General features: G+C 28.3%; 2 protein-coding genes and 1 pseudogene across 4 annotated transcripts; 1 reads left to right on the top strand and 2 right to left on the bottom strand.

Annotated features, from left to right (window-relative positions):
• Positions 1-361: 361 nt before the first annotated feature.
• LOC108688138 lies at positions 362-2,280 on the bottom strand (annotated as a pseudogene).
• A 2,886-nt stretch (positions 2,281-5,166) lies between these two features.
• LOC108688108 lies at positions 5,167-12,452 on the bottom strand. 3 transcript variants are annotated; one of them, XR_001931771.1, is made up of 4 exons: positions 8,980-9,241; positions 7,575-7,805; positions 5,439-6,372; positions 5,167-5,367 (listed from the first exon to the last, which is right to left on the bottom strand). XR_001931771.1 is itself a non-coding variant. In XM_018194213.1 (3 exons), the coding sequence occupies exons 2-3, from the start codon at positions 7,652-7,654 to the stop codon at positions 5,688-5,690; spliced, it is 765 nt and encodes a 254-aa protein (XP_018049702.1). In that variant the 5' UTR covers positions 7,655-7,805; positions 12,390-12,452; the 3' UTR covers positions 5,167-5,687. The 3 variants fall into 3 exon arrangements, 2 of the variants coding, with proteins under 2 accessions (XP_018049702.1, XP_018049700.1); XM_018194213.1 differs by lacking the exon at positions 8,980-9,241 and adding an exon at positions 12,390-12,452 and having other exon boundaries at positions 5,167-6,372; XM_018194211.1 differs by having other exon boundaries at positions 5,167-6,372.
• Positions 12,453-13,080: 628 nt separating this feature from the next.
• Positions 13,081-21,438, top strand: LOC108688094. The gene is made up of 14 exons (XM_018194193.1): positions 13,081-13,367; positions 14,379-14,680; positions 14,954-15,509; positions 15,647-15,709; positions 15,797-16,000; positions 16,204-16,522; positions 16,850-17,071; positions 17,382-17,444; positions 17,529-17,605; positions 18,989-19,036; positions 19,144-19,191; positions 19,634-19,681; positions 20,508-20,809; positions 20,937-21,438. The coding sequence occupies exons 2-13, from the start codon at positions 14,586-14,588 to the stop codon at positions 20,595-20,597; spliced, it is 1,833 nt and encodes a 610-aa protein (XP_018049682.1). The 5' UTR covers positions 13,081-13,367; positions 14,379-14,585; the 3' UTR covers positions 20,598-20,809; positions 20,937-21,438.
• The last annotated feature ends 176 nt before the right edge of the window (positions 21,439-21,614 follow it).

The raw sequence follows: 21,614 nt of genomic DNA, 5'->3' as shown, positions 1-21,614 counted from the left end.
TATATATATATATATTCATCATTTTCTTCTTTTTATTCCTATAAAAATCTGTATCAATAAATTAGATATATGTATAGAAGAAAATATAAATTTGAACCTAATAGATCGTAATTGCTACAATATGTCCCGATTTTATTTTTCGTTATACATTTTAATAACACTAATTGTTTCCAATAAATAATTTCAATTTATAATCTTGAATTTATTATTGCTGCATGTAATAATAAGTATAACATGTATATTCATAAAGACGCATGTAGTAATTAATTTTTATAAAAATAATTTTTGTTACAAATGTATTTTTTGTTACAAATGTATTTTGAAATAGCCACATTATTGCTATTTGAAATGTTTTCTAATACTAATTATCCACTATTGTAGACTCCAGCAAAGGATGCATATTTTTTCTACGCTGAATATTTAACCAGAATCCATTTTCCGGCATCATTACTAGACCTTTCTTGAATTTTATTGGGGACTCAGTTTTTGCGCAAGGTTTCAGTTCACATCGCGCTAATAAATGAAACAGCAAGACTTTGATTTCCAATATGGCAAATCTGTTAGCTATGCACATTCTTGGACCTAATCCAAACGGCATATAACATGAAGAATTATGAAGCTTATTATCTAAAAATCTTTCTGGATAAAATTTCTCCGGATCTTCGAAGTATTTTTTATCACGATGGATTGCCAAAATCGGAATCCAAACAGGCATACCCTTCTTCACAATAGCAGGTTTCTCATCCGGTAATGCGGGTGGTAATTCATAAGTTTTTTCACATGTCCTTTCTAAGAAGGCGACTGGTGGATATAATCTGAGCGCCTCACTTATCACTGCGTCTAAATATTCAAGCTGATTAATGACTTCGTAAGACACTTCTTTGTTCGATTCATTCAAAATCTTGTCAATCTCTTGTTGTAATTTGATTTGAATTTCTGGGTTAGCTGCGATTTCGTGAGCTACGAAGGACATCGCGGTTGAACTGGTATCAAAACCAGCAAAGAAAAAGATAAACACTTGCGCAGTCATGTCATCAATATCTAATTTTCTATCACCTTCTTTGTCTCTGATATCCATCATTAATTGCAGCATATCTGGACGTGTAATGTGTTCCACATCACGAGTAGCGATTGTAGTCTTTACAATGTCCTTGAAGAAATGCAATACGTAATCATTTATAATTTTTACATTGAGAATTCGTCCGAGACTAGGAAATGTTTTAAGAAAAATAAACTTTATGAAGTGATCTTCTAAAAAGTTAGTCACTTCTTTGCCGTAAACATAAAATTTATTCGTTGGATCCTTCATAGAATCGACCTTGATTCCAAAAGCACATGTGGCAATGACATCGTTCGTATATTTAGAGAAAGCATCTTTCATGTTCATATTGCACTAATCCGTTGGCAACGTCGACAGAAATGTAGCAAAATCTACGGCACATTCTGACATCAATGTGAACATCATTTTCATCTTGCTGGACGTAAAAGAGGGACTCAAAAGACTTCTCACGTTCCGCCATTTTTCTCCGCGAAGAGAAAATAAATTTTTCTCGAGCAGAGGATTATTTAAATCAGAGAAACCAGGACGATCTGGAAACGCCTCGAAATTCTTAACAAGAATAGTCTTAATGAATTCCGGATCGCGAAGCACGAAGAATGGATTTATAATGCCATAAAATCCATAATATTTTGCATTTGGATTAAAATTGTACACCTCCAAAATGATGTCTACGAATGATTTTCGAGGAAATATAATTGAGGTTATAGTTGCGAAGCTTGAAACAGGCGGTACATGTATAATATCATGTCTTTTAAAGAAATTAAAACTTCTAAAGAGATAATCAATGCTGACAACACCGATCACTATCGATAACAATATTAACCAGTATTCCATGGCAAATATAACGTGAAAATGTGTTTCTTGTAAACATTTAATAAAATGCGATTGATTATAAAAATCGTTATTAGTGACACTGTCAATGCGAATTGTTGCAGACAATTGCTCGTGCAGCAATTGCTATTTCTCATGACGCATAATGTAATAATAATCTCTGATACAAAGATCAAGTTAATATTACGTAAGATCAATTGATACTTTGTTTGATGTGAATCAATAAATCTTGGATAATTCTTTTAAAATTTATGTAAATGTTAATGTAATAACATTTAAATATGTAATTATTTGTACTTGCTAGACGTTTGCATGTACATAATGTACATACCGGGTGAGAAAAAAGGTACATACCTCTCAATAACTTGAAAAATATAAGTTTTATAGAAAGTTTCAGACAAAAATTATAAGGTATAAAGAGATCTACTTACTGATATTATCAGTTTGATCTTGGGTAGTGTTGCCAAATCAAGATTATTGATTTTTTTAAATGGTAATAATTTTTCATTGCATATTCTTGTAGCTTGCTTGAGAATTCTTCAAAACATAATAAAATATTTTTTTATCAAGTTACTTCATAGCTTTTAGTTATGCGAAACCTATTCAGGGATTATCGACTTTTTTCCCCACTCAGTATATTTCATATCATATACAAACATATATAGATATATAAAACTGCTTACGTAATCGTGGAAGATTATAAAAATAAAGAATATTATAATTCAGATAAATATATTCAATTTGTAATTCAAAATTTAATTTGACGCATATACATAAATTTTGCATTTAATGCTATTATTGGATAATTTCTAAACAACATATAAAATGATATTTGAAAATATTTTTTACTAAAATTAGCATTTGATAATATAAAATTAAATAGAATGAAAACTAAATGTAAAAATGTTGCCCTAGATTTTATAAATTATGTTCTTATGTACATATATTTAAAATTAATTTTATTTTTTTTAAAATGCACTAATCCCACTTGAAATATTGTTTCAATTTGAAAAATAATGAAAAGTTATACAATTTATAAGAGAATAAAATTTTATATAAATTATGTCTTAGAAAATAGCATCATGTATTCATAGTCAGTTCTTATATTCAAGACCGTCTAAAGTTTAATCTTGAAATGTCATAAATCAATCAGAAGAGAGAAGAGTTGCATTAACATCTTAAGACATTACTTAAGATAATCTTGAAATAAGAATTAGCTATGAATACCAGCTTATATAAGACTTTTTACTGTTTACTTTCTATTTCTAATTTTTGTTTATTACATCTGTTTTTTATCACAGTGTTAAAATGAATATCGAATAAAAATTTATAATATTTACATATTTTATTTTTATTTATACTTGTATGATTTTAAATTTATATTATACATTGTATTCTTACCATACATGTATAATAATAAGTTTCTGATCTTAATCCGGGCTAAATACGGACTTAACGGATCGAAAAATTAATATTCCTGTTCAAATGTTCATGTACATCAATTAAAAAATAAAGTATCAGCGATATGTCGCCTATCCCTATTAAAAAACAATATATGGAAAATCTGAGAGAATACAGACATGTCGCTATAAATGGGATATAAATGAGTTAGTTTGTCCTCCTATCGATCTTTAAACACACGACGAGTCATCGTTCTTACGAAATTAATTCGAAACGAACCATTGCGAAAATAAATACAATTACGAAAGCCGATGAACATAATGTAAGAACATGATGTAAGAATATAAGGTGTTTTATTATGCATGATGGTGGAATCAAATTTGAGACGACGAATCGAAAATGTAGCCTCAAATTTAATCGCGACACAGTAGCATTGTGGAAATATATAATTTAAGGCTCCTGAGAGTACTCACTCCAACCATATTGAATTATGACATCATAAGCAAGAAATGTGTATCATAAGTAACACATTGATTTTTCTTGCGTGCTATTTGTAAATAAAGAAAATTTGGATGAAACGAAATGATGAGATCGCTTTAATACATTTGTAAAATTGGACGAAAATTATTCTTATCTCCCCTGATAGACAGTAAAGAATCGAAAAAGATTCGTTGCCTTTTAAGATTATTTACTGATTGTCAAGGGAGATAAGGATAGTTTTTTTCGTCCATTTTTACAAGTGTTTTAAAAAGATCTTATCATTTCGTTTCATCTAAATTTTCTTTACAAATGATATGTAACAAAAATCAACATGTCATTTCTCGCTTATGACATCACGATTCAATATGGTAAAGTGATTATTCAGGAGCCTTAATTTGAGATTAATAACCGTAATCTACCGTAATCACCTTATATCATAATCAAGAATTGAATTATAGTCAATTATTCTCCTCTCATTTGATGATTGGTCAATTCTTACAGATTACTATTATCAGAGAGGTTTTTCTCTACTATTATAAACTAACTTTTAATCTGTCACAGATAGAAGCCATGCTTTTTGCATTTGGGACAACTCTCGGATTGACTGCGCATCTCGGGAGCGAATACCATATTCTTACATTATGAAAATATTATTTTACCTGAATCGAATTTTCAACATAATTCAATCAATATGCTTAATTAAAAAGCATCAAGAATCATGACGCAAAGTCAATTCTCTAATTATTTAGAACCTTCGTATATATAACGTTTATATCTAATTAATCCTCTTCGCAGAAGATACAAAAACGAAAAGTTTTTTATCACTGTAAAAGGGCACTATAGAATACGTTATAAAAGAATATAGAATACGTTACAACAATTATTCGGCGTCGCAATACTTGGCCTACCATATCTCGCGAGAGTAGCATTAATTAAAATCTATACTTAAGTTGCTTTCCTTTTAAGAGACGATTGACATACAATTATCGTTCTATCCTTCTTCAATAAATTTATTCAATAAAACAAATAAAGAGTGACACTTGTATCGATTGTGTTCTAAAAGGAAAGCAACATTATATAGTTAAAGCGACATCACTGAAATATAATTATGGAACACGCGACCCTCTATTGCCTTTATTAAGTGATGTGAGAGGTAATAAAAAATTAAAATTCACTAACTAATACATAGATGTTAAATGTACATCATTAACAACACAGATTAACTTAATCTAATCATTTTAATTTGATACAGTACACATGTCTCTCATCAGAGATAATTCGGTACATAATATCTGTAATAATAAAATTTGATCAGATTAAATTATACTAAAAAAAAGGAAATATCAGATATTTAGAATCTTTTTTATCGGATTGCGATATCAGCAAATGCACGTTTCAATATTATATTTCAGTGAGTTTAGGATCATTTATATTGACCATAATCTGTAAGACTTGATCATAGTTGAATAAGAGGGAAATAATTGACTATAATTGGTCAATTCTTACAGAATTATAGCATAAGTTTATATTACATAGATTATAGCCCGTGTAAATGATCGCGAGTATTCGAAACCAGGCACATGGAGATAAATTCGCTAAAAAAAAAAAAGATACATTTAGTAGAGGAAGCAACAAAGAACGTATAAACAAATACAAAGAAGCATACATATGTCAAATCAAAGTTCCAGCCAGTAACCATGGCACTTATTCTTAAAAAGAATGACTCGTCCGAAGGATATTTCGCGACTTCATTCAGAACAGCTCAAATTTAATAGTCATATCAATATCATGCGGACGCAATAATACAAAATGCCACTAACTACTTCATTTCTCTCTGATTGAATTGCTTTTTAATTTCCTGTTAGTTTCATATTTTTAATGTTCGTCATCTCGAGATCATCGATTAATAAATATCTTATCTGATATCTATTTTCCCATTCAAACACGGTAGATTTACAGCTGCAAACTGCTCTTTCAATTCGGCATTAATTCCAATCTTTGAATTTTGATTGGAAGCTGTAATAGCCGTACTAATGAGAAAGACTTTTTTGTCTGTGGGGTGCGACCAAAAATTTGCTTCATAATTGCAGGTTTGACACTTATAAAAGAACTGTGTCAATAATCCTCGGCGACGCGAATTTATAAGTATCCAATCTTTAAATTTGCACTCAAATCCTGGTGCATGACCATCAAATACCCGATGCATTTCTTTCATAAAGAAAGAAATATTGATAATGCGATCACCTTCAGGCTCATGCTCTTGGATATGATTTATACCTGGAATGTCGTCTTCTTCACAAATTCGGACATTTTCATATATATCTTTATTTAGCTTTGTACCCAGGTACGTTTCTAAAGTATTCATTACTTTTGAATTCATTGGCCTTGTTTCTGAGTACATTTCTAAAGTATTTATTTCTTTTGAATTCATTAGCTTTGTACCTAGGTTCGTTTCTAAAGTATTCATTTCTTTCGAATCCATTGCTTCAGGTGACCTGAATGAGTTTATTGACTCAATGGATTCACTTTTAATAATATTGTTAGCAATATAGTTGGCTGCCAAGGCTGCTTGTTCCATCATCTCTCTTTTACGTCGTCGCCTGCAAAAAATAATAAAAGTTATTGTAAAATAGGAACAATTTTTTTCAAAATTCATTTTTAAAAGGGAGCAATTGAATTTACGATATGTTAATCTCTGAATTTTTTAAATTTAAATTTGGGCACTGATGAAGACTAAGTAAGTCAAAACATTTGCATTGTACGAAACATAATCAGTTAAATTGTATTTCTTTGAATAATCTACATTATTTATTATAGCCACACGATATTGATTATATTTTTATTATATTTTCAAATCACTCGAATAATAATTATATTGATTTATTCAGACTATATAGACTAAATCATTTTTTAGATGAATATTTGTCATACCAGGAGTTCCTTATTTTTTGTATCTCTATGTTTAATCATTATATCTTTTTCGTCCCCATCGCCAACAAGATTTAAAAAAAAAACGCAATTCTTTTTACTTATAAATATTAGTTGCAATATAAAAATGTTTATTATGCGAGTCAAGTTGCAAAGATTTAAAAGAAATAGAAGAATTCATAAGGGTTTTCCGAAAGATACTGGACTTTTGGATTAAAAGATGATCTTAAATATAATAACCATGAATACTAATCAAAGATTGAATACTACTATCAATCCATTACCAAAATAAGTAACTGTAATGGTAATCAATAATGCGTTACTTTCCATTCCTGAATAAACTTTATGTACAATTACATGCAGTCAAGACGGAGTAAAATACATATATTTGTAAAAGTTCATTGTAAAAGTTCATAAAAGTTTAATTTAAATGAAACTATATTAGTATTCATGATGAAATGAATAACATTGAACTCATGCCATGAGTACATTTTTTGTTTAAAAAGGCTTAACTTTAATAGAAATTTTTTTAAGAGATGAAAATTTGTTGAGAGCACCATCGCATATAGTAAACTGACTACCGAAGTACTGACTAGTCTAACTATGAGTTGTTAACAAGCGGGATTCGATTCTCAGCCAAAATAATACTTTTCGCAATAAATTCTTCGTAGTTTTTAAATTTCATTAACATATGACAATTCTTGTTAAAAAGATGCTTATTAATATCAAAAGATCAAATCTATGTTTGATATAAATTTATTGTCATATTGCTATTGTCAGATCTGTTTTAAAAATAAAATAACATAATAACATAATAACATAATAAAATATCAATTCCTTTAATATATGGCATGACACAATTGAGAATACTAACCTTAAAACATATGTTTTCTTTTTAGAAAGTCTTTTAGTACAAAGAGTTAAATATCTACCCTGGCTATAGGTTCTTCCCATACTTAATGTGGATTTGTGACAATTTCACTATAAGAGATTGAAGTGTTGTGAGACACTTTTTTTTGGACTCAGATCTTCACTATTGAGTATATATGGAATTAACTTGTATATAAACATATGGTTAGCTAACTTGAAATTTTTGTTTCCTTTCCTAGAAAGAAGAAAAAGAAATAAAAAATCAAAGTTGATGCTTGTGTCTATAGGGCTTTGCCCTAAAGCACTCATGGAATTAGGATATTAATACACCTCAAAAATTAGTAAATTATGAACTATTGGAAAGCAAATTCTTTTGCTTTTTTCACAGTGCCTTTTCTTCTCCATTGCTCTAAAAGCATTTATGAAATTATATGAAATCTTGATATTATATGATTATATAGATAATCAATCATTATACAGATAATTGCTATCAATCTCATTCATAATGTATTATTCTTCAAAAAAAGTGAATTATATAAAATATTTATATCTTAAATTAAATCTAATTCTTGACAAATATCATTTTGAAATTTTATTCTGACAAAATTATGACAAATTATAACACATTATTGCAAAATTTTTATTCAATTCATGCTATTATTGTGCAATATTATATGCTTATAATATGAGGTCTGTTTTTTGTGGCTGAAGTTTTTGTGGCTAATGTAAAGTTTTAGAACTTAAGGTGATTCTTTAGTAAATCGAGTTACTATAGAAATATTTAATTTTTTTACATAATGAAGCACTGAAATTAACGTGCAAAATTCTATTTTAAAATTCAGTAGGTTAACGATAAAATAAGAGAGAAACAAATGTTGAAACCTTTCACATATAACTTAATGACTCGCAAACGCTTTTTTGACTGCACGAATCTTACCATAGACTTGTCTCAAAAATGAGATTATAATACTATAAAAAATTACGATTTTAATAGTCAGAAAAAAAGTAATAGGTCAACAGCCATTCTGGAAAGATATTACATGCATAAAGTTGCATATAAATTTAACCTCGATAAATTTAAACATAATCTCATCTTGTTTTTCATTTAATGAAGATGCATGATTTACTATCATATGTTTCTTATTATTTCATTAAAATATATACGTCGTTCTATAATATTTCTCTAATATTTTTTCTTGTCTCTAATATTTTATCCAAATTATGCATATTTGTAATTTTTGAATGGGCTTTTGTGAGACACCCCAAATTTTCAGCACTTTACTAAAAAATTACCTTAAAGTGAGGTATTATATGTCTAATGTTTGGCAAAAGTGAGAAAGAAAGTTCTAATACAGGCATAAAAAACAGACGTATTACATAAGAAACAAGAAATATATAAAAGAACAGACCATTGACTCGGAGTCGAGTCGGTAAATCGAATATGCTATTAAATGAAGTTACAACAGCAACGGAAATGCCGACGCCCTGTCGAAAAACACTGAACTTTCATCTTTTGTTTTAATTGATATGAGAAAAATTCACAGGCAGATATCCACAGTCCGTTCTTAAGACTATTTAAAGCAATTGAATCTCTTTTTAGTTAGAACTTCTTGCATGATTCATCTTTTCTCTTTTTCTTTTCAACGTGAAGAGAAAAGGAAGAAAAATGAACAATGCAAGAACTTCAACTAAAAAGAACAGACCTAAAGGCACCTTTTCATGCTGATGCTCGACGCTCGAAAAAGAGTAATAAGGTACATTTTCACGCGCTGTTAAAATAAGTAACTGGAGCGACAGATTTGTCATTCATTATCTAATGACTGAAATTTTAGTAATTTGAACAGTTTCAACTACAAGCTCAAACGCTGATAGCACTGACTAGAGACCTTTTATGCATAGTCTACAATGGGCAGTAACAGTAGTTGATTAAGGAATAGGTGCAATCGACCAATCATAATTGATTTTTCTCACATTCAACTATGATTAGTCGATTTCTACGCCTATTCCTTAATCCACTACTGCTACTATCCATTGTAGATGCATTAATAAGAGACTGGCCATAAGGATTTCATAAATATAGACTCTCTCATTCTTCCATCAAATGTATATATCATGCACACACTATTAGTGAAGGAGTGAGATGGCCTATATTCCTTTCTCGCTCGAAGGAATTTAACAAATTTTTATGATTAAATTAAAGGGTCTGATTAAAGGGTCTCTGTACTGACATAATGGATTCAATGGCATAATGGATTCATTCAATATTACAACCGCTGATTGAGCGCTCAGTGAGCTCTTATATCTAATTGATGTTTTCAGATCTAATGGAATATGCCAATCAGATGCAAGCGCTCACTGAGCATTTTTCTCGCATTCGGTTATAATTGGTCAGTTTCTTACGGCTTATATATAACACCTGAAAATACCTATTGTAAATCTAGATTTACTCCTTAAAATCTCATTGTAGTCACTTTAATCGGGTTTAATAACAATAATAAATAATATAGGATATAATAGGGTATAATATAGGATATAACATAGGGTATAATAAAGGGTATGGTCAACGCGATGCTGTAAATGCTTTTGAAATATTTTTTAATTAGTCAGTTTGTAAAATTCTTTCTTCTAATTGATCCATCAAATGCTTCAAAGTATTTGTAGCGAGATTTTGACCACAGCCAAAAATAATAAAATTAAATGAAAAAAATAATAAAAATAATAAATATATTTTTATTATATATTGTTTACACAGACACACACACACACACACACACACACACACATTTTTTGTTAAATAAAACATACTACATCCTAAACATACTAAATATGTATTTAAAGTTATGTTATTATGCGATTTTGAATATTGAAATATAAAATAGGTTCTTCTGCATTCCCATGAGAATCAATAAATTTTTCTTATTTCTCCAATTTAGAAACACTGTCCTATATTAAGACATTAGGAGACATGGTAGTGACTCCTAATACTGATATGATATAATGATTATTACAAATAAGACATTTGTCTTAGCTATCAAGTTAGAACAAACATTTCTGTTTGTTACTATAATCAGTATCGTCAAAATAGAATTTTCTATCTCTAAATAGAATTTATCTTACCATTATTGTTTGAGCAGATTTAGTTTGTAATGATTTGATTCAAGTATTTATATATTTAAGTTAACAAAATCTTATAATTTAAAATATGTTTGAAATGATAAATATATGCTTGACAGTCTACAACTGCTGCATTTAGTTGAATCAACTAATATTTTTTTTTTTAACAACTTTTTTCAATGTGGAATATAATTACAAGTCTATCATAACTCATTGATAGACTGAGTAATCAAATGCAGCAAAGAATAAAAAATTAGTAAAAAATAAATAATCATGAATAGTAAAAATATAAAGTGTAACAAGAATAAAGTAAAAAATCTGCAAATTAAGATATAAAAAATATGATCAAATATAACAGACATATAATTGCATACAATAATAATGGTTAAAATTTTCACATACTGTTTTATATATATTATATATTAGGTGTACAACTTTGCTTCCGTCGTTTTCCTATAGATTTAATGATAAGTGGTGGTCGAAATAAATAGATCATAGACGTCATACAATAAACTTGGGCATCTGTCAACATAACCCCATAGAAACATTAGTCGATTTGTGTCTGCATCATAAAGTTATTCTCAATTGAAAATGTCAGTTTACGAGCCAAATTCTCGTCATTTGCGGAAGGTTTTAATTTTTTGCTCTATGAAGAAATCTGCGGCTGAGGCTCATCGAATGCTTTCAAATATTTATGGTGAGGTCGCTATTAGAACGTGTCGTGAGTGGTTTCAACGCTTCAAGAACGGTGATTTTGACGTCCAAGATCATGCTCTTTGATGGGACCAGCTCGGCGTAGTGTATTATGAACTGTTAAAACCGACTGAAACAATCACAGGCGATCGGTATCGAACGCAATTGATGCGTTTGAGCCGAGCATTGAAAGACAAACGGTCGCAATACAACGAGAGACACGATAAAGTGATTTTGCAGCATGACAATGCTCGATCCTGTGTTGCGAAAGTGGTCAAGACATACTTGGAAACGTTGAAATGGGAAGTCCTACCCCACCCGCCGTATTCTCCAAACGTTGCTCCCTCTATCACTTGTTTCGATCAATGGCACACGGCCTGGCTGACCAGCACTTCCGGTTTTATGAAGAAGTAAAAAATTGGATCGATTCATGGATAGCCTCAAAAGATGACCAGTTTTTTCGACGCGGAATTCGTACGCTACCCAAAAGATGGGAGAAAGTAGTGGCCAGCGATGGACAATAAATGTATAATCAGTTTTTTACAATAAAGCCTCGAATTTCGGAAAAAAACACGGCGGAAGCAAAGTTGTACACCTAATTTAATATTTCAATTGTTAATAATCCACTAATAATATATTACTAATTATACTTTATTCTTATTACGACTTATTATTTATATCTTTCTAATATATGTTCATGGTTACTTATTTTTATTTTTTATTGGTTTCCTATTCTCTACTGCATCTAATTATTCGATTTACTAACAGATTAGAGGAACTTGTAATTCTATTCTAAAATCCAGAATTCATCTCAACATGTACAATTCAGATCGTGATGTTTTTATTCTTATTGTTCAATTGATGAAGATGGTTCAAATTAAGCAGAACCGAAACATCCAGCAATTTATTGATATTAAATATGTGATTTACATGTGATTTATATGCGCACTGATATCTATATTTGATTATCAGCTCCATTTTAAAATAATTATATAATGAAATATATACACACCTTCGTACCCATGCTTTCTTTCGGGAGAGTCTATAGAAGGACGGAGGCAGCTTTTTTACGCTATACTTTACCATTGAGTACAAATTATAAAAATATATACTTTTATATGTGAAATTACGATTAGAAATTGTAAAACATTCACTTGAAACAAGTTACTTCAGGTACGTTCAGGAAAACACCAGGAGAGGTTATTAGCTATTAGTGTTGTTTCTGTTTGTTTTTTTTAAGGTGCCTTTTCATTCTGACGCTCGATGCTCATTCTGTGTCCAAATAGATCACGTGATCAAAATGAACGCTTGATATTCGTCTATTTTATCGCGTTGCGCATCGCGCTGGTGTGTAGGAGCCTTAATGATAAAATGGAAATACAGTGTGTTCTTCCAACAAGCAACACAAATGACACAATGAATCATTACATCCTTGTTGTTTGCCAATGTTAAACAAAGATGACATTGTGTACTTTCCAATAAGCAACACAGTGCGACACAGTGATAATGTTATTTTTGATGTCACTTTTGCAAATTTTTATTCCTTAAATCCTTAGGTTCTCTTTCTTCTTCTTTTTCTTATCTATTCAATCGTTAAACTGGAAACAATGAAAAGCACAAGCAACAGGAAATAAGAGATTTCAATCTATCAGAAAGCGTCCATTCTAGTATATATAGTTTCTGATAGGTTGAGATTTGTTACTTCTTGTTTCTATTGCCTGTGCTTTTCATTGTGTTTCCAACTTAATGATTGGAACATTAACCTAAGGAATATTGGAAAACCAAGCAGGAGATTAAGAAGAAGAAAAAGAATCTAAGGATTTAAAGAATAAAATTTGCAAAAGTGATTCCCCGAAGAGGTTATCACAGGATCTTCAGATTCAAATTCATCGCATAGTACTGTGACCCTTTTTCTTGAATCGGAAATCAAATTGGAAATTCAAAAAAAGAAAAAGACATCGATCATTTTAGCAGGTTTCGAGCCAGTAAGGTAGGAAGGACTAAAAAAATGTTTTTTGATATGTATATAAACGTATCTTTAAATAAGATAATAATAAGAAAAGCAAATTCACTAGCTTTTGATTGAAATTATAAATACTTTAGTGAATTTTTGCTTTTTGTAATGTTTACCTTTCAAGATACACAATTAACGATCCCAGTATTAATTCGGCTTCAATTATTATTACTAGTATCATTATATCATATAATAATAATATGGTCAGTGTAGTCTAAAAGATACATTTCTAATTATGATACTCATAAATGTTGGATTTGCGTAGTAGTATATGATGCCTGAAATCCAATATGTAGGATTTACATATGTCCATATCCATAGTCAGACTTTATATTTAAAGCTTTCTTAAATTTATTTTTAGACACTCAGTAACCAATAAAATAATTTGTAGAGCATCTGAAGATAAATTTAAGGAAACTTTAAATAAAGACTTGATTATGAATACAGATAATAGTATATGATGTACATTTGATATCCAATAGAAAAATTTGTTTCCTGGAGACAAAATATTGATGAAAATCGAATTCTTTTATTGAACACTGTATCGTCATACGTCGAATGTTGTGTGAATTGTACATAAGGTTTTAAATAATATAGTGTACATATAAAATAGTGTTATTGCCGTTGACATTCAGATTTCAGTGTGATTGCCTTCAGCAGATTCAACAGTTAAGTGAGTATTCGCTGCTATTGATGTATTCTTCTAGATCTAAAATCTGATTGGTCTGCTGAACGCAATCACAGTGTTTGTAACATTGTAATAAAAACATTGTATTAAAAGGTAAATACATATTTTTTATTTATAATAAAATTGGAAACAAGACCGTTTATGTTAAATGCATTACTTTAAATACAAAGCGCTTATAGTCTGAATGTTAACATGAACTATTATATATATTTATATAAATGAATTAATTTCAGAAATGATAATTGCATGCTGATATGGTTGTCAGATTTTTAACGCAATCAATTTTATTTATGTTTCAGCTGCACTCAAAATCATTGTATCTATAATGTTATACTTTGTATAACATGTATAAAGTTTTGTTGTCGAAAGTGTTTTAATTCAGACTTTAGTTAATGAATAAAAAAAGTTACACATATTTTTTTAATTTTAACATATACTGCCATGAGAGAAGGAAATGAATATGCATTATATATTTACATCTGGAATAAGGAGAAGCAATTAAATTGATGCTAAGATTGTACTTGAGAAATCTGCGTGATGAGGAATTTGTCATCACAAAGAAACAATACTTGTTGTTTTTCATGTTACTCTTCCTACATTGGTAAGTTTTTTGCTTTTAAATTATCATCCTAATAAACGAAAATTTAAAAGGATTTGATGATCTAATTGAAAATATTGTTAATATTGAAAATTCTTAACAATCATTCCTTAATCTTAACGAGCTGAAAACGAAAAGAAACAGAAGCACCAAGATCATGTAAGTATTTTACTTTAATTTGATATTTTTGTTTTCTACATGAGGGATCAACGCAATAAATGTTCTTATATGAAAAATTTTTTACTGGACTTTTTACAACATGTTTTATTTTTACAGCATTAAAATGGAAGTAATACCTGGAAAAAGGAGAGATAGTTTTATATATGTATATGACGGATATAAATATAATATTGATAAAAGATATACTCATGTATATCGCTGTGCAAGAAGACGCAGTCATTTATGTAGAGGCGTATTAATGGTACAAAATGAAAAATTTACTTTAGGAAATACACATAATCATCCAAGTGAGCCTCATGTTATAGATGTTTTCAAATTAAAAAGAGAAATGATTCAAATGTCTAAACATACCACTGCAACATCCAAAGAAATATATGATACAATTTCTCAAAAGAATCAAAGTGCAGCAGCAAATATTTCATATAATGCAATGAAAACTCTGTTGTCAAGAGAAAAAGTTAAAATGCGACCTCCAGTACCTTCAAGTGTTTGTGATTTAAATGATTTACTTAAAGAATATGAATTTACAAAACCTGTTTATAAAAGCTGCATTATATCTGAAGACAACAAATATTCATATATTTTCACTACTGATAAACTTTTAAAATTATTAGAGAAGAGTTCTGAAATTTATGTAAATGGAACATTTTCTGTAAGTAACTGTTGCTAATATTTTGTTTAAATATGATTAAATTTGATAAATATTATTAGAATATTTGTGAATATATACACAAAATATGTTTGTGTTTATTAACGTATATATATATATATATACACATGTTATTTTAGGCTATACCCAGAATGCCAAAGTTTGTCAAATTATTTTCAGTACATGTGCGATACATGGAGAAGGTATTGATATTGTACATGAATATAAATGAATATAAATTATGTATATTTATTGTGTCTTTTATAATACTTTGTAATATTATCTTCTAGGGTGTTGTAGTATTACTTATTCTATGTGAAGCGAAAACAGAATTTGTTTACAATTCGATATGGAAAGAAATAGTTAAATTGGTACCTAAGTTGCAAAATAATTTACGTTTTATAATAATGGATTATGAAAAAGTATTAATGAATACTCTTCATAAACAATTTCCTCAGGCATCTTTATATGGCTATTGGTTTCATTATTGCCAAGTAAATAAATCATTTTTTAATGTTAAACAAATATCGTATCAATCAATTTTTTGTCCACCAATCTTTTGTCATTAGATTATTTATAAAACTTTATTAGAGTATTTGAAAAACTTTTCATATATAAGTAACTTTTCATAAAATACTTATAAATGATACTTAAAATTAGATTTTTATCAATTTACTCATATGTTCTGTATTTGTAGGCAGTTTTGAAAAAATGGATACGGTTAGGACTTACCATACCGCATAAGGTAGTGTCCATAGCAATGGCGTTAGCATTAGCACCACCAGAAATGTTTTCACAAGGTTTAAATCTTATGCAAATAATTACGAATAAAGAATGTTATTTTTATCCTAATATGTTACTTTTTATGGCATATATGAAAAGTACATGGCTCTCAATATTAGAAAAAGTTTGCGTATATCGCTGCCCAAATAGGACTACTAACTTTGTAGAATCGTTTCATAATATCATGGGACATAAAATGCAAACGGTTCATCCAAATTTATGGATATTTTTAAGTAGGTATAATACTTTATTGATAATACAAATCCTATATGTTCTATGAAATGCTATATATAGATTATAATATAAAGATTAAATGGATACCGTAAGTATAGGTGACTTGAGACAGTGTAGATAATTGGGACAGCATGTATTTTTGTTAAATTCATTCAAGGAATTCATCCATAATTTTCTAAAGGAAGTGTAAAACTTAAACTTTCTTTCTCCCAAGTTACCTGCACTGTCCCAAATCATCTACATATTTACGATAGTTCAACTATTAATTTTACTTAATATTTAATAATTATTCCCAATGCAATTAATTTTTATCTAAATTTTTGTAGATAATGTTTCTAAACTAATTATGAATCAAGAAACCAATTACGATCGTGTAATAAACGGTCAACAAATGACAAACATCCGTTTTCCATCTAGTATGTTTAGAAATACAAAAATACGAGACGCACAAAATTATTTATCTTCTGGTCTTTTTTCTTTAGAACAATTTCTGCAAGTTTTTGATAATGAAATGAGTTATCAGCAACATCAAATGTCATCATTAATTGGTGAGTATTTAAATTTAGTTGGACCAACATAAGGTATAGTTATTACACGCAGTTATTACAGTACATTTTATGAATTATATTCTTGAATTAGAATTTTTATATATAGAATTATTTTACCCATATGACCATGATATATTGAACTTGTATTAATTTCATTGGACCACAATTATCTTTCATCAGATTTAAGCTTCTTATTTCGTAACAAAGAATCAATTATGTAGATAAATATAATTTATTTGTAATATGATGTGTATTTACATATTTTTACAATTACTTTTTATAATTTTTTTAATTAATTTTTCAAATTTAGATCTCAATGTTGAAGACGAGGAAATATATGCTGATTTGCTTACAGAAGAAACTGTTAATTCAGGTAAAATTTAAATAATTAATAATAAATTACCATTTAAAATATAACAATAAATTAAATCTTTTTTATTTCTTTAATCTTAATTAGTTTCAACTTCTGAGTTTCATATCGAAAAAAGAATCAGAGACGAAGAGGAGACGAACGAGAGAACAATTTCAACGAAGGTAATATTATTATTTTACACACACACACACACACAAAACTTATTGTATATTAGTACAATAAATTATTACCATTATTAAAAAATCTCGCACTATTTTTATGAGAAAAGTTTTTGATCAATTTATTTTAATTTGTCACATGTTAATTCTTGCATTCCTGATCAAAAATGCGTTAAGCATAAAACTTGCATCAATATTTCTGAATTGAAAGTCTTTTTATATGATTCATTCATTGTTCATTTGTCTATTGAATTACAATATTGTTGATGTACAGAAAATAGCGTCCAATAATATAATCTAGTGACAGATGAAATTGTATAATTATAATTATATTATTGTTATGCAGGACGACCATTAGGATATGTCTAAACAAAACGATTACTACTTCGCAATAAACTATATCATACAAAACAAATTAACAATTTTCCCCTACAAAACAGCGGTTTTATTTGTTCGGTCTATTTGTTGCGAAGTAATAATCGTTTAGTTTAGACACAATTCTAAAAGTAATACTGCTTTCTTAATTTTAGCATCTTTTGGAATAATGCGCACACGTGCGAAATATATGGGAGTGTGCTTATTACATTTCTAAAGATGCTTAAATTAAGAAAGCAGCAACTATAACAATAATATGATTCTACAATATATATATATATATATATAAAATTTATTCCAATTTACATCTGTAATTCTAATGTTATCGTCAGAGTTTAATTATCAATAGATACAATAACTATAGAGGAAAAAATTGTAATTTTGTAGCATATATAAAATACTATAGCATTACAAGTATGTATACTTATTTATGCAGCATTTATATAATCATGAATTTAATAATGTTATGTATGTATTATCCAAATATTTATGTTAATCGCAATAATTCCATCTGTCACTGGCTTGATTTTTATTTCAAGCATCAGCAATATTATAAACTTATATAAACAAACATATGAACAAGAGATCTCATAAAAAAGATTTTCAAATGCTTTTTGCTCGAGAATATAAGAACGTTGTCATTATATTAATAATACTACAAATACTAAATCTGTAATTACAAATCATAGAATTTCATTAATCATTTTGATTTTGGAAGAACATCAAAATACCAGACCGAGAATATTTTTTCAGAAAAACTTTATTAATTGTAGTAAATATAAGTTGAAAATGCAGGACATTTCTATTATACATTTATGTTTACAAAAGATTTTGTACGCATTTTATTAATCTGTTAATCTGAGTACAAAAAATTTATTTCAATATTTACAAGAAGAATTCATACGATTTTTTTGCTTCTAACATCACATAGTTTAATATCTACAGTAAAAAATTAGAAATAATAACATGTTAACTTAAATTAGAAGTAATAACAAATTAATTTTTTTACAGTTGAAGCTAGGAAAAAAAAAGTTCAGGGAAATACTCACGATAACACAGGTAATTATTTAATATATTATATATTTGTAGTATCATATATATATACATATACAAGGTATCCCTTTTTGATTAGGCCCTTAAATGTAATAAATCAATTTTTTTTACAGTTGAAGATATGGAAAAAGAAATTGAGCAAAATATTTACGCTAATGAAGGTAATTATTTAATATAGTATAATTTGTAGTATTATATGTATACACAAATAAGAGAAGAAAAAGAAAGCCATGAACTGAAATAATTACGAGATTGTCATTTCATGATTGTGTTCCAAGTCCAAGTAACCGAATCAGTGCATATAGAATTGATATAATTGTATTTATATATTACATATGATCATTATTAAGACTCGCTTCGATTTAAAATAGCTTTCGTATATTTTTATTCTCATATTTGTGTTTATATACTTTTCTACTTCATATATATAATATTGTTTATATTTTATATATATAAAAAATATATATATATATATTATATACACATACATATACGTGACATAATACATAATATTCTAACATAGTTTCATATATTTATAGTAAAAGATCAGATGTTTTAAAGTAATATGTCTACTTAAATGTAATAAATTAATTGTTTTTACAGTTGAAGCTAGGGAAAAAGAAATCGAGAAACATACTTAAAATAATAAAGGTAATTATTTAACATATATTTGTAGTATTGCATGTATGTATTAACATAAATTAGAGAAGAAAACTACGGATTGCAACGAAATTATGAAATTATTTCTTCATAATTGTGTTTCAAATTTAACAAATCGAATCAGTACACAGTTTATAGAATTGATATTTGCACTTGTATATTTACATGAATATTACTAAGCACCAAAAAGCCTCGCCTTCATCCAAAATGGCTTTCGTTTCTTATTTGTGTTTAAACATTTTTGGTTAATATTAACTTAATATTATTTATATTAACATAACATATAACGTATAGCACCAACGAAATGCTAAAGACAGCCGGAAGTTAGCGTAACTGTTTTGAAAGAAGCCGATAATATAATACTAATTTTATTATACTAGTTTCGTATACATGTATATATATTTAAAATTATATATATATATAATCTTATTTACATTTGTAATTTTAATGTTATCGTCAGAGTTTGATTATCAATAGATACAATAACTGTAGAGGAAAAAATTGTAATTTTGTGGCAATATATAAAATACTATAGCATTACAAGTACGTATACTTATTTATGCAGCATTTATATAATAAAAAATCATGAATTTAATAATATATTATCCAAATATTTATGTTAATAATCGCAAATTTATATCCATTGTCGACAATGTTGTTGTTTTTCAATCATCTCTGGACTCCCTGGGGACCCCTATTGATAATCACGAGAATTTATCCAGGGTCGGCTTTAATAGCATCGCGTCGGTGCATATAGTATATGATATATATGAGTATATAAACACATAAACATATAAAATAATGGATTTCTTTATAGAACATATTCACGAAGTGTCTGAAGATGATTATGGATACTGGTTTATTAAAAAGAGTACAGAAAAAGGAAATGCTCCATTTTTTTCTGTAAAAAATATAAAATGGATTACAGGTAAAAGCAGATACATAATGAAAGAAAATGTACCATATGTTTAAATGAAAAATCTAACATAATCTTTGTATCACGTGGACATGTTGCTTCAAAATTACGTACAGAAATTAAAATATGATGTGAATAAGATGTCCTATTAGCAGTAACAATTACCATCAGTATTATCAACGATAAATAATACCATAAATCAGGTATGATTTATATTCTTACCAAATTGCACAATATTACTGTAGATTAAGTTTACTGTAGATTAAAGTTTTATTCATACACTTCTTTAAATAAATTTCTATTTTTAACATAATAATCTTTTTGTTACAGATAAAGAGTTTCAATTTATGAATATCCCTATCTACATTGTGGTTTTGAGAATAAATTTTTATTTTTATTAAGAGCTTTTCAGCTATAGATGACATAATGAAAGACACTGTCAGACACAAGAGTGCGATGTAAAATTGTTCATTGTTTGAACTGCCCAATTTTTTATCTTTCCTAAATAGTTAATAGCTATGACATACAAATCACGAAAACTATAAAGAATTGGTCCCTGGGACCAATAAGAGACCGGATCATGTAATCAATTTACCATTCTCTTTCCATTCTCTAGTGTAGAACTGTCATGATGGATAAAGTCATTATACATTAAGCTTACTCAACACTTATCACAGCAAATCAAAAGCATCAATGATCATGTTTAGCAATAAAAATTGATCAAAATATCTTAAGATATTAAGGATGATGTTCCATGATAGTCGGCACTTCAGAAAACAGAATCTTAAAAGAATAAACTGGATATAATATATATCCAAAATAAAAAACGGATGGCGAGAGTAAATTTTATCCCCAATTGACTAATCAACGCTCACATCAGTTTGCATGAGGATTCGGGTTTAATGCAACCAGAGGTGCTTTCCAGTAAAGACACAGTTCAGGATTGGTAAAGACTGGGTTTTTTTTTATTCAAAGAATAAAATATACTATTTCTTCTTAAATATGTTT

The sequence above is a fragment of the Atta colombica genome, unplaced genomic scaffold (assembly GCF_001594045.1).
Source record: "Atta colombica isolate Treedump-2 unplaced genomic scaffold, Acol1.0 scaffold225, whole genome shotgun sequence".
NCBI classification, from domain to species: domain Eukaryota; kingdom Metazoa; phylum Arthropoda; class Insecta; order Hymenoptera; family Formicidae; genus Atta; species Atta colombica.
This window is presented reverse-complemented; position numbering and strand designations above follow the sequence as displayed.